Genomic DNA, 12,678 nt, shown 5'->3' with positions numbered 1-12,678 from the left:
TTAAACGGACGGACTCATTATCTATGTGTTAGTATTCAATAATAATGTTTTCCATACAAATGTTATCAGTAATAAAAATTTTTTTTTATTGTAATTGTACTATACATTTGATAAGTATCAATATTAACGTTATATATAAATGATGTGTAACGCACCGGTTCATAAAACTAATTTTAATATAAAGTATTATATTTATATTTAATATTTAATATTTATATTTATATTTATATTTATATTATATCCATTAAAATAAAACTTACATATCTTCTGGATTTGCTAATCAAAAAGTGGTCGGTGTTTTTAAATTGACAAGATTATCATTAAAACTAACACCTCATCTATTTCCACGAGTCTTGACCAACAAAATGTTTGTTTTCATAAAGATTTGATCTTGTATTGTGTTTCATCAACTAACATAGATTTAATATAAGTGTATTGTGTAAATGTGTCACTACTCACTTGGGAAAAATAGTATATATAAATATAAATTTAATTATAAACAGATAAATTTAAATACATATAAATTTTAATATTTAATATAATACAATATAAATTAATATATTAATACCGATAATAAATATATACGGACTATTAATATTTATTTAACATAAATAAATAAAAAGTGTAGGTTAAAGTAGTAAATGGATTAATTAAATGCAATTCTTATCCAAGCTCTTACTTCAACATATTCTTTTGGTTCACATTATCATCACCCAAACAAAAGAAAATCAAAATCAAAATCTTGATCTAAAATTTAACCATCAAAACCCTTATAAAAAACGTTCCTCTTTCTTAAACACCACACCAACATACATCAGGAACCTTCCTCCTACATCAACAAAATAATCCTATAAGTAAATTATACTCGTATCTCTTTTTATACAAAATCAAAGCCAAACTTTCATTCGAGTGTTGGATCACTTGTTATCTTTTTTTGTTGGATGGCTTCTGGATCTTCAAAAGGGTATGATTTTGCATCGGATGATATTCTTTGTTCATACGAAGACTACACAAATCAAGAAACTTCAAACGGCAGTCACTCTGATTCTGCAATAACTGCTAATTCTAATAAAGTATGAAACTTTATCTATCTTTTTGTCATACCCATATCATGATTCTTGAAATTGAAGTTGTGATTATATGATTTTTAGGTTTTTGGGGTTTTCTTTCGTTATTCATGATATGGGTTTGTGTTAATTTTGCTAAAGTATATACCTATATGTATCTTTTTGTCAGACCCATATGTGTTTATAATTATTAAGTTATGTTTATATGACTTTTAGTATTTTTTTTCTTTTTCTTTTTCTTGATTCTATATTGTTTTAATTGATAAAGGGGTTATTGAGTTTAGGCTTTTTTGTAAGTAATCTACGTGTTATATGATGATAATTATTGAATTACTTGATCAATTTCTTTGTTAAACTTTAATGCTACACCTACCCTGAGGTGAAATTTGGGTAGTTTATTTTAATGGCTTATGTGTTTTATCCGAATTTGAGAAGGCTGGTAAGCCTATACAAGATTTGGATTTTAAAATTTTATAAGTTTTTTGGTTGTTGATTTAATCAAAATAAGCTTCTTGCTAGTATTCAAAATTTATCAAATTGCGAATTTTTGTTAGCAGGAATTCAACAAAAACAGAATGGCAAGAACATCTGTATTCCCCGCATCATCTTACAATCCACCGGATGATTCTTGTAACAAAGAAGTGATTATTTTGGCTGTTGAGAGATCAATGAAGAAATACACCGATAATCTTATGCGTTTTCTCGAGGGGCTTAGTTCACGTTTATCACAATTGGAGTTATATTGCTACAATCTTGATAAATCTATTGGCGAAATGCGGTCTGATTTGACTCGTGATCATGAAGAGTCAGATGCAAAACTCAAGTTTCTTGAGAAGCATGTTCAAGAGGTAATCTACCAGAATTTCGACCCATTTACTTATAAATAGATGGCCTTTTAGTTTTTTTTTTCTTTTCTTTTCTTAATACTATTTGAAAAAACTATTGTGTAATATGATTATTTATTCAGGTTCACAGGTCTGTACAAATATTGAGGGATAAACAAGAGCTTGCAGATACCCAAAAGGAACTAGCAAAGCTTCAACTTGCACAAAAAGAATCATCTTCGAGTAATAACTCCCAACAAAAAGTCGATCGGCCTTTAACTCCAGATACTAAAGAAAACGACAATTCAGGTCTGCAGTTAGCTCTCGCACTGCCAGGTCAGTTTGCTCCACCTCAGCAGCAGAGGATCACACAGACGATGAGTCAACCGCAGGCGTATTACTTGCCTCCACATGGGCCCCCACAACATAATCCGAACCAGTATTCACAGTCTCAAGTGCCACCGCCGCAGCCACAACAGTTGCAACAGCAACTGCCGCCACAACAGCTGCAGCAGCAGCAGCAACCACCACCTCAACCTCAGTTGCAGCAGCAACCGCCACCTCAACCTCAGCCTCAAATTCAGTCGATGCCGCCATACCCACAACAGTGGGCCTCACAGGTGCAGCCACAGCAGTCGAGACCGTCATCACCACAAGTTTACCCTCAGTACCCCGAACAGATCCCAAACAGTATGCCTATGCATATGCCGTACTCATCGGGGCTTCCATCTGCCTCTACCCAACCACCGACCTACACGTACGGTGCCCCTGCACGAACTGCGCCACCGCAACAACCACCACCACAACAACCGCAGCCGCAACATCTAAAGCCTGCGTATGGACAGCCAGGTGATGGTTACGCCCCAAGCGGGCCCCCACAAGGTAACACATATATGATGTACGATAACCAAGCGGGTCATGGTCACTTTTCGCAGGGCAGTTATCCTCCTAATCCGCAACAAACCGGTGCCGCTGGTACTGCAGGCGGCGGTGGTATGATGTCACGTCCTGTGCCGCAGTTTATGCGTAATCATCCGTATAGTGAACTTATTGATAAGTTGGTTAGCATGGGGTACCGCAGCGATCATGTAATGAGTGTGATTCAGAGGCTAGATGAAACTGGACAAGCAGTTGATTTCAATGCGGTTCTTGATAGGTTAAATGGACATGCACCCACAGGATCGCAGAGAGGATGGTCTGGATAAACCAAGTACGTACTCCATTTAATCTCGTACAATCTCCACGACTTATTGTTTGTGAGATTTTACATATTTATGTTTAGAATAAATGCTAATTTGAGCTGTCGTGGTGAATGCGTGTATTGACGGGGAGAGATAATTTTTAGTTTCGAATCTTTCTGTCGCTCTGCATTTTACGTGTTTAGTATGTTATAGACAATGTTAGTTCCCTTTTATGTGACTGGTGTTGTTCTGTGACTTATGTTGTGTATGTATAGTTTGAACTTTGAGTAATAAAAAGCCTTCGACTTATAGTCGGCATTTGGAACCTTATTACATTGTGTTTGTGGGCTTAAGTTTGTTGTGTCCCAAATATTGTTGTTCACTTGTTCTTGTTTTGGGTGCGGTAAGCAGATATTGTTTTCATGTGCACTATTTGATGAGATCATAATATATGATTCCTATGTGGTTCGTGTTCTATTTGTTGTATAATTAAAACTTGCAGTTGGAATCGGCATGAACATGTACTTGTGTGAAAGAGTAGATCTAGCAGATTGGTGTTTTTAGATCATTGAATCGTGTTGATTAAGGTGATGAATACTAATTATTTGATAAAATAGGGTCAGATCTAAATTACTGGTTAATATGTTAGATTATTAAGGTGATCCAAAGGCCATTCTTTTGAACAACTTCTATACTGTTTTTCCGAGTATAATTTACTAAATTTGATATCGAGTTGTTTATACTCGTTTATATTATAGGGAGTCCATTTTAACTCTTTGGAATCGGTAATTATATATGAACCTTGTGGGTATATAATTTGGAGCAAGTAATTAAAGAAAGAGAAAATTGGGCCGTTGGTCCATGTGGTTTGCATAAAATGGGGTGTTTGGTCCCCGACTTTAATTTTCGAGGTTGTTGGTCCCTGTGGTTTTCTAAACGCGTGTGGGTGGTCCCTGCATCAAACGGACGTCAAATAAATCCGTTAAATCATAACATGTGCAAGGCACATGAGGGTATTACTGTCATTTTTCCTTCTACGCACTTTTTATCCTTCACCTACCACTTTTTATCCTTCACCTACCTTCTTCATTCCTTCTTTTATCTTCTTCCCATTCATCATTCACCAAACACAAATAAATAACAAATCCAAATCCGGCAGGCAAGATTTTCACTTTAGGTGAAGAGTTTTACAGCCACCGCCGGCAAAAATACGACAACAAATCCGGCAACAAATATGGCAACAACTCTTTGCATAAAATACAGCAACAACTTCGACCGAGATATCTAGAAAAATCCTAATCGTTTAATTCCTTCGAAGTACAGCCGTCGGGTTTAAATCATTCGAAAACCCAAATCGTGTTGGTTGACAGATCTAGTGAAATCCGGTTGACAGAGCTGTCGGTTGTTCTTCTAATTCGATCTACAATGGATTCCGGTGACAATAGCGGAATAGGGTTTATAATTTACCTTCGCAATTCCGGTTGATGCCACGTACTGTAACTCTATGGATTGTTAATATTATTACCAGTTCAATCTTATTCATATCTCTCTCGAATCTCCATTTTTTTCCACCAAACATACAATAGAAACAATTACAGGTTTTTTATTATTGCTTTTTAGTTGTTGAATGCAAGTGTTACAATACCAATTTTTGATTAGCTCAAACATATGCAAACGGTGGCCGGTTCTACTATTAATTTTTGCAATTTTATTATTAATTTTATTTTATAGGCTTAAAAGCTTGGCTGGAGATCGACTACAAGCAAACTGGAACTTTATGTGGATGATAAAAAATTCTATTAAAGTATCCGGAAGGTTATTTTAATCGATTAGATCCTCAACGTAAGTCGGTTTTGTTGGAGTATGATAGATACATGTATTAATTAAGGCTTAATTGTTCTATCGATCTTTATTGGGTATTACTTTTGATTGATTATTGATATTTTCTTTATTGTTATTGGGAAATTGGGAATTGGTAATTGCTGTTGCCATCTATCTTTATGAGGTTTTCAAAGAGGAATCAACAATGTTAAAGATATTACTAGATGAGTAAATAAAATAAGAGTTAGCTTTGTATGACGATAATCTTTTTAATTTGGGCAAGAATTGAAGTTTGAAGTTGAAAAAGAATGAAGATGAAGATGTGAAGAAGCAAGTTGTTACTGTTCCGATTATGATTATTTATTTGCAAGCTGTTTTGATGTTGAATTCGTCTAAAAAAACTCAAATCGCTGCTTATGGATCAGTTGTGAATCATCCTTGAGATTCAATTTCATCTGAATCGATCGATTATGATTTTTGTGTTTAAGTGTGTTTAGATCTGGAACTGGTATGTGTTTTCAGAGTTTAGGTTAAAGGTCAAATAAATTAGGATGGAGGCCTGAAGGGAAGAGGCAAAATACCTATAGTTTGACCATTTTACCCTCACATGCAAGGCATGTGAGGACAGTTAACGGATTAATTTCACGTCCGTTTGATGCAGGGACCACCCACACGCGTTTAGAAAACCACACGGACCAACAACATCGAAAATGAAGTTCAGGGATCAAACACCCCATTCTATGTAAACCACAGGGACCAACGGCCCAATTTTTTCTTAAAAAAAAATGTTTTCAAATTTATGTGAACTACACAAATGATCCCTGGTCCACATTGTGTTTGGTTTGGATCATAAATAAGTGCAGGTTAGGTTCGGTTCCGTTCCTTCACATTGTAGGTTTCCGGGGAAAGGCAATTTAAAGACACAAGTCCCTCTAATCGCACCTTTTGCATTAGAAAATGTATCATTCAACAACATTGCTCAACTTATCCCAATTTTTGACCCAAACCCTAAGACCTTCAATAACGTTCGCGTGTTATCAGCAATGTGCCAGCAACACGACTCCACCACGTGGCTAACGCGGCGTGTTGGAGGGTACGCGTGCTCGTTTCCAACACGGTTCAGTTTACCAGCGTGCCACATGACTTATTCGAATCTTGTTGGCCAATTCAAATATAACGGATATGTTTGGTGTTGACTGAAGTAAACAAACAAAATAAATTAAATTAATTAAACACTTCTCTATATGTACACTTCAAACATATACAGTTTTTCACAACTCAAACGCTTCATCTCATATTCATTTTCAAACACTTTATCTCACAAAATTATTAATAATGTCAAACCCGAATGAGTGGTCGGTGTTTAACAACATTTTAACTGGCAGCGGCGAGCCAACAACACCCGTTTCGTCATCTTCAAACCAATACTGACCTGGACTTGTTTTTGCTAATTATACAACTAGCTCGTTCAATATGAATATGAACCCACAAGAAGTTGAACAACAAATCCATCAACTACAACAATTTCAAAAAATTACAAGAAATTCAAAGAGAACTCGGGTTATCACCACATCCACGTTTTCAACCACAACACAACCACAAACTGAATCACAACCCGAAGTAGAACCCGAACCCGAACCCGAACAAGGCGATGATGCGAGGAGAAGAAGAAGTCACCAACGTAAAGACAAACAAAAGGCACGTGAACCGTGTCAAAAAAGAATTTGGACATCGGCCGAAAAGGTTTGGTTGGCGAAATGTTGGTTTGATGCGTCCGAGAATCCGATTGTCGGAAACTCTCAAAAATATGCATCATTGTGGGGTACCGTTATGAGCAAATTCAACAATAACGACGAAGGGATGGTATCGAAATGAAGATGCGTTATCGGAAAAATGGCGTTATGTGGACAGAGGGTGCAAAGCTTTTCAAGGCTATTATGAGGCCGAAAAATGCAATCTAAGGCGTAGTGGAAAAAAAAAAATGCTTTTATGAGGCTGCAGTAAAAGCGTATTGTAATACTGAGTTGAAAACTTGGGTGTTTAAAGATGCATGAGAGTTTTTGAAGGACAACCCGAAGTGGCTTGCACCTGATGCGGTTGGTGGAACTATTTATGATAAAGGTGTGCGCGAAGAGGATGAGGAGGACACGGTCCAAACGATTGATATCACTGATGATCATCATGATAATGTGCTTTTAGGTGATGATCCGATTGAACGGCCCATTGGAAGGAATCGAGCAAAGAAAACGACTAAGACTTCTGCATTGTCCGATGCATCACAAAGCTCTTGTTCTACAAACTCCTCAAAATTTGAGGAGTTATGTGAATCGGTTAACGCGTACAAGACCGAAGTTGCAAAGAAAAAGCTTGAACAAATGGACACAATCACCAAAGCGGAACGTATGAAAGCCGAACTCGAAGCCACAAAATGGATTTCGTCCTTGGACATCGCAAACATAAGGAACCTAAATGAAAAGAAACGTTGGTTGAAGATGAAGAAGACCTTGTTCGCAGAGTACGACGACTTAATTCAATTGTCGGATGAGGACGACGACGAGTAGTTTTAATATTTATATTTTATTCTATTTTTAAATTTTTAGGACTTTTTAAAAATAAAGTAAGTTAGGTTTTTTTATTATTATTATTGTAATTTTTTTTAGAACTTATGTAGTCGTATTATTTTAATTTTAGTGTGTTTTGTTGAATTTATTTGTTTTTTATAATTACAAAATAATAATATAAGTAATTAAATAAAATAAATTAAAATCAATAAAATTAAAAAAAAAAAAAAAATACTCAACCACTACCCAGCAACACATCACCAGCACGCCACTCATTATCTAGCAGTTTATCAGCACACTCATTAAGCATTTCACCCCACCCATCAACACGCCCGAGAAAGTTAGAGATGGTGTAAAAGTAAAATGAGATAAGTATTTTACCTTAAAGTCTTTGAAATGACAAATGCATTGTATGATATCTTTACCTTTATTTAACTATTCCAATTCATCCATCCCAATCTCAATTCTCAATATCAAGTTAAAGCTGCCCTCTTTTTATGCTCTCAACGCACTTATATTATGAACATGTAAAATTCGAAATTCGTCTCTTTTTTTCCCAGCCACTCTAAATACGAATTAGACAGTTTAGTCCTTCATATTTCATTGAAGTTCTCCTGGCCCAAATTCTTTTAGGGTGTGTTCTAGAGATTTTGTATAAAAGAAATGAAATAAGAGGGAGGTGAATGAAGGGGAAGGATTGTGAATCATTTAATTTGAAAGGAAAGAGTTGAAGGAAAATTACACTGTTCCTCCCTTCTCTTTCCTTCATATCCAAACTCTGGAACACATTCAATCTTTCCACATCTCTCTAAACCCTTTACTTTCCCTTAAAAATTCAACTCGGAAACAGACCCTTAGTCTATATCTTTAGAGCATCTTGACTTCTTTAACTCAAAACTTTACCTCGTACATTTAACATTGTCAACACCTAAAACGATTCAAATAGATAATTCGACCATCATTTTATGCTATTTTCCAAAATTATCCTACTATAATTTCAAATAACACTTAAGTTAAGGGTATTATAGGGGATTTGGGTGGATCTATTAGAAATACTATTGAAAATATCACTTCTCATTTTGAAATTAAAGATGTTACAACTCTAGACTGCTACAGGGGCGGACTTATGTAGGGACAAGTAGGGATGACAATGGTCACCCGATCCAGCGGATATTCATCCGATCCACACGATTCGTGATGGATATGGATAATCTAAATGGATACGGATATGGATGAACTTAAATGAATATGGATATGGATACGGATGAAAAATTTCATCAATGGATATATTCATTATCACCCAAAATTATATAAATACATAAATATAGATAGATGCAAACACATTTACTATTACAAATGTATTTACCATTGCACATACATTTTGCTTGCAACTATATAATGAATTAACTATGATATATTATAACAAAACATATATATTGAATAAAATATACATACAAATTACATATTTAATTTATCGTAGTCTATGTTTAATAGTAAATTTAACAAATATGTTATATCTTTAACAAAAAATAACACGTCCTTGAATATCTAATGGAAATCCATTAACCCGCTTAATCCATCGGATATGGATATGAATGGATGAACAAAAACTAAATGGATATGGATATGGCGTCATCCGATCCATTGCCATTCCTAGGGACAAGGGGAGCGCCCGTCCCAAGTGGATTTTCAATTTTTAGTGCAACTTTTTTTGGTTTTTCGATTTTGTTCCCGGTGGATTTTTTTTTTGCCTCAAACCCTTCATATTTTGTCCCAAAACATTCTTATTTAGCCTTAAAACCTTCGTATTTTGCCTAAAAATCTTCAAATTTTGTCGAAAAAACTCAATATCTTGCCCCAAACCCTCCATGTTTTGCCAAAAAAATTCCCTATATTTTAAAATTTTTTTTTGACTCCGGTGGAAAAAAATTTGGGTCCGCCACTGCCTCTCTAACAAGAGATTTCGTCTTCTTTCATTATGACACACACACATTTATTTATTTATTTGTAACATCCAAATATAAATTCGAAAGCATGAGTAACACGGGTTTTAAGTGAAGTTACAAAAATAATCCACTATATCCTAACTTCTTTATCATGAGAAGTTGGCGATGGTTTAATTTTGGTACAGACAGAGTAATATTTTGAGTGTTTCCTTTTTTTTCAAAAAGCAAGAAATTATGATATATAAAAAGCAAGAATATTACAACCCAAAGTCCATCAAGCCATGAATAAAAGATAGTCTGGTAATATTTTGAGTGTGATACGACCTGATTCGAGAGGGTCAATCTCCTTAAGAATTGAATAGAGGGGTAAGAGAATTGAATTATTTTATTGATTATTGAATTGTCTTTTACAACTGATTACAATTAGCTTTATATCACCACTTCTAATCTCTAGCCGTTGATTAGTAACAACCAAGCTACTACGATCATGAAACGTGTACAATTATAACAAAAATAGCTACTTTAACTACTTCTAACCACCTCCTTCCTTCTTATGCAGCTGATCATCTTTTGTCCATTTTAGTGGGTTCATTTATTTTCTGGTTATTGTTGACTTTAGGGTTGACTAATGTTGACTCTTGATTTCCAGGCCTATCATTGCCACGCCCATGAGAATCGACCATGTCCTCAAGGTCACCATTAAATTGACCATGTACACTTTCAACAGCTACATTCTTTCTTGACCTATAAACCCTAGGCTCACCATTAACTGAACTCCTGCCTTGCTCAGGCCCAATTGACCCTTTCAATTCTGTTGGCCCATCTTCTACTGTACTAATTATGCATTCCACCTTATATGGACCAAAATACCCGCAACTCAATTTATGGTTAATTCTTTTTACCACAGATAACTGTCTATAGAAATGTAACTTGACCCAAACCAAATCACTCACTTTGAACTCCAATCTAATTCTATGTCCATCTGCATTTAACTTTACATTGGTAGAATCACTTATGTAATCTAAGATAATTGGTGGTTCTCTGCCAAACATAGCTTCAAAAGAGCTAAATCTTGTAGCTAGAAACATTTTCCACTTAAGCAAAAATTTATCAACGAAAACTTTATGACACAATTTTGAAATTAAAATGTTGGTTACTTTAACCACACTGTAAAAACAAAGTTGTTTAGATTTTTGATCAAGCCAAAATCGTAACAGATGAAATGGATTTTAGATTTGAGTGCTTAATTTGTGAAAAGAGTGGGTCGAATGTTTTATCTTCAATAACTGTACAAACCCCAATTTGAAATCTGGATTTCAAGGGCGTAAAACAATCGATGAGATTAACCTTACTCAATTGGGATCGAATAAGTTAATATCTTAGAGAGAAGATTAACTCTGATATCGACCGGAATCTCTATCGGAGTTGTATTTTCGGCTGGAGAATGTTACAGTTATAAATTTGGGCAGAGTAACATTAATGCATCCGGTGTTTTCTGATGAATGATCTTGTGTATGTATTTATAGGTGTTATGAGGGAATGATGACGTGACACATGTCCCTTTCATGGTTATAACAAACTTCATTAATTTCGAGGGTTGACGTGGCATCTGTCCCTTTCATTGGAATAGCGAATAGATCCTAACAAACTTTTCTAGATTCGTGGGCTGACGTGGCGTGCAACCCATTTTTGTTTATTCCGGGATCATGTGCCTGTTCCGGGACCAAGTGTCTGTTCCGGGACCAAGTGTTTGTTCCGTGACCAAGTGTCAGTTCCGGGACCAAGTGTTTATTCCGGAATTTGGCACTTTTCTTGGAGAGATATGGCTACTCAGAGAGAATGTGATGAATCCGCCTATAGTGTTATAGTGTGACGGATGAATGTCTTGCTCTTGTTTGGGCAAAAGGATTTTACCTGATGTTTATTTTAAGTGCTTCTTCACAGTATTCTCTTGACCGGTGATGATTGTAATCGGTTCGTAAATGATTTTTTCAAGATTGTCGGGTACCCGACGTACTCGGTTCAGTAGGCCTTTACGTGATAATATGGTTCATATTCTCCCAATGTTTTGTTCCCGGATAAGTGGTGCCGGTGGCTTGCACACTTGTCCGATTAGCGTGAGCTTTATGTAACGTCATGGTCAGCCTTTGTCCGAGACTCGTCTTCCAGGGTGTGTACATAAATATCCTTCTGGTCGGATCACTAAAGTGAGGCCGGGAAGAGGTTTTTCGACCGGTACGGTTCACGCCGGTTATGTTCTAGGCGGAATGTTGTTAATAGTGTGCCTTTTTGGTACGGATCACTATGCGTATCATCAATTTCCATTTAGGCCACAAGTGCATCGTTCCCTTCTTTATAAATCGATACTTGAAATCACTGATTAACTAAAACTGAAGATGAAGAATTATGCGAGAACAATGGCATCTCACTGCTTCTGTTATGCAATTCAGACCAGAATCATGATATTTCGTTCTTTGTTTATCTTGCAATCCAAATTCCTTGGCCTGTTTAGTAGTTGCAATTTCCACTAGACCATACTTTTGATTCAACTTTTAATCGCCTCAATAATCGATTCTTTATTTCCATTATTAGAATTAAATGAATCAGAGTTAATCAAAGAACTCAAGTGAATAGAATGAACGTTTATATATTCATTATTACTAACTGCGTGAACGCTTTTACTAGTTTGCTCATTGCAATCTTCACCCCTATTAATGTGACCAGTCTAATAATTACATTTTCCTTTTACAAGAACCATGTCCTCATGGTTCATGTCTTCTATTATTAGATGATAATCAACTTCATCCCTCCATGTTAATTCAGTAGTTTGAGTATTGCAACATAAATTCTGAAATTCCTTCTCATCATCATCTACATATTCTTTATGAACCAAACTTGTTGTCACTTCTACTAGAGCCCCATAAGAAGAAGCACTAAATTATACTTTAAGATCTCTTACAAAATCTGCCTAAGAATGTAGTTGATTCGTCTCGTTCATCCATTCAAACCAACTACTTGTTATTCCATCCAAATGCATCGATGCATACAACAATTTATGCCCTTCAGTAATCTTGTGAGACTCAAAAAACTTCTCTGATTTGTATAACCATTTAGACGGATGTCCATTACCACTGAATCGAGGAAAATCAATTGTCCATTTCTTTGACTGTGCTACGGCACCAGCAGTGTTAAAATGACCTGTAATTGGTCCCGTTCCCACCGCCTAACTTCGTTGATTTTGTGACAAACCATAATCAACATATGCAAAACTTGAATAA

At 35.7% G+C, this 12,678-nt stretch overlaps 1 protein-coding gene across 3 annotated transcripts; it reads left to right on the top strand.

The window, feature by feature from the left end:
- The first annotated feature begins 724 nt into the window (after positions 1-724).
- LOC139852440 (uncharacterized) lies at positions 725-5,151 on the top strand. Of its 3 annotated transcripts, XM_071841735.1 has the most exons (4): positions 725-1,073; positions 1,622-1,915; positions 2,035-3,101; positions 4,804-5,151. In XM_071841735.1, the coding sequence occupies exons 1-3, from the start codon at positions 942-944 to the stop codon at positions 3,094-3,096; spliced, it is 1,488 nt and encodes a 495-aa protein (XP_071697836.1). In that variant the 5' UTR covers positions 725-941; the 3' UTR covers positions 3,097-3,101; positions 4,804-5,151. The 3 variants fall into 3 exon arrangements, with proteins under 3 accessions (XP_071697836.1, XP_071697835.1, XP_071697837.1); XM_071841734.1 differs by lacking the exon at positions 4,804-5,151 and having other exon boundaries at positions 726-1,073; positions 2,035-3,402; XM_071841736.1 differs by lacking the exon at positions 4,804-5,151 and having other exon boundaries at positions 728-1,073; positions 1,625-1,915; positions 2,035-3,402.
- Positions 5,152-12,678: the final 7,527 nt, after the last annotated feature.

Source organism: Rutidosis leptorrhynchoides, chromosome 6, assembly GCF_046630445.1.
Source record: "Rutidosis leptorrhynchoides isolate AG116_Rl617_1_P2 chromosome 6, CSIRO_AGI_Rlap_v1, whole genome shotgun sequence".
NCBI classification, from domain to species: Eukaryota; Viridiplantae; Streptophyta; class Magnoliopsida; order Asterales; family Asteraceae; genus Rutidosis; species Rutidosis leptorrhynchoides.
This window is presented reverse-complemented; position numbering and strand designations above follow the sequence as displayed.

What these genes read in the sequence shown, in the direction of transcription:
- LOC139852440 (XM_071841735.1), top strand. Translation starts at nt 942, where the DNA reads ATGGCTTCTGGATCTTCAAAAGGGTATGATTTTGCATCGGATGATATT. An exon ending in TAACTGCTAATTCTAATAAA is followed by an intron (nt 1,074 to 1,621) that starts GTATGAAACTTT and finishes AATTTTTGTTAG; the next exon opens with CAGGAATTCAACAAAAACAG. An exon ending in TTGAGAAGCATGTTCAAGAG is followed by an intron (nt 1,916 to 2,034) that starts GTAATCTACCAG and finishes TTATTTATTCAG; the next exon opens with GTTCACAGGTCTGTACAAAT.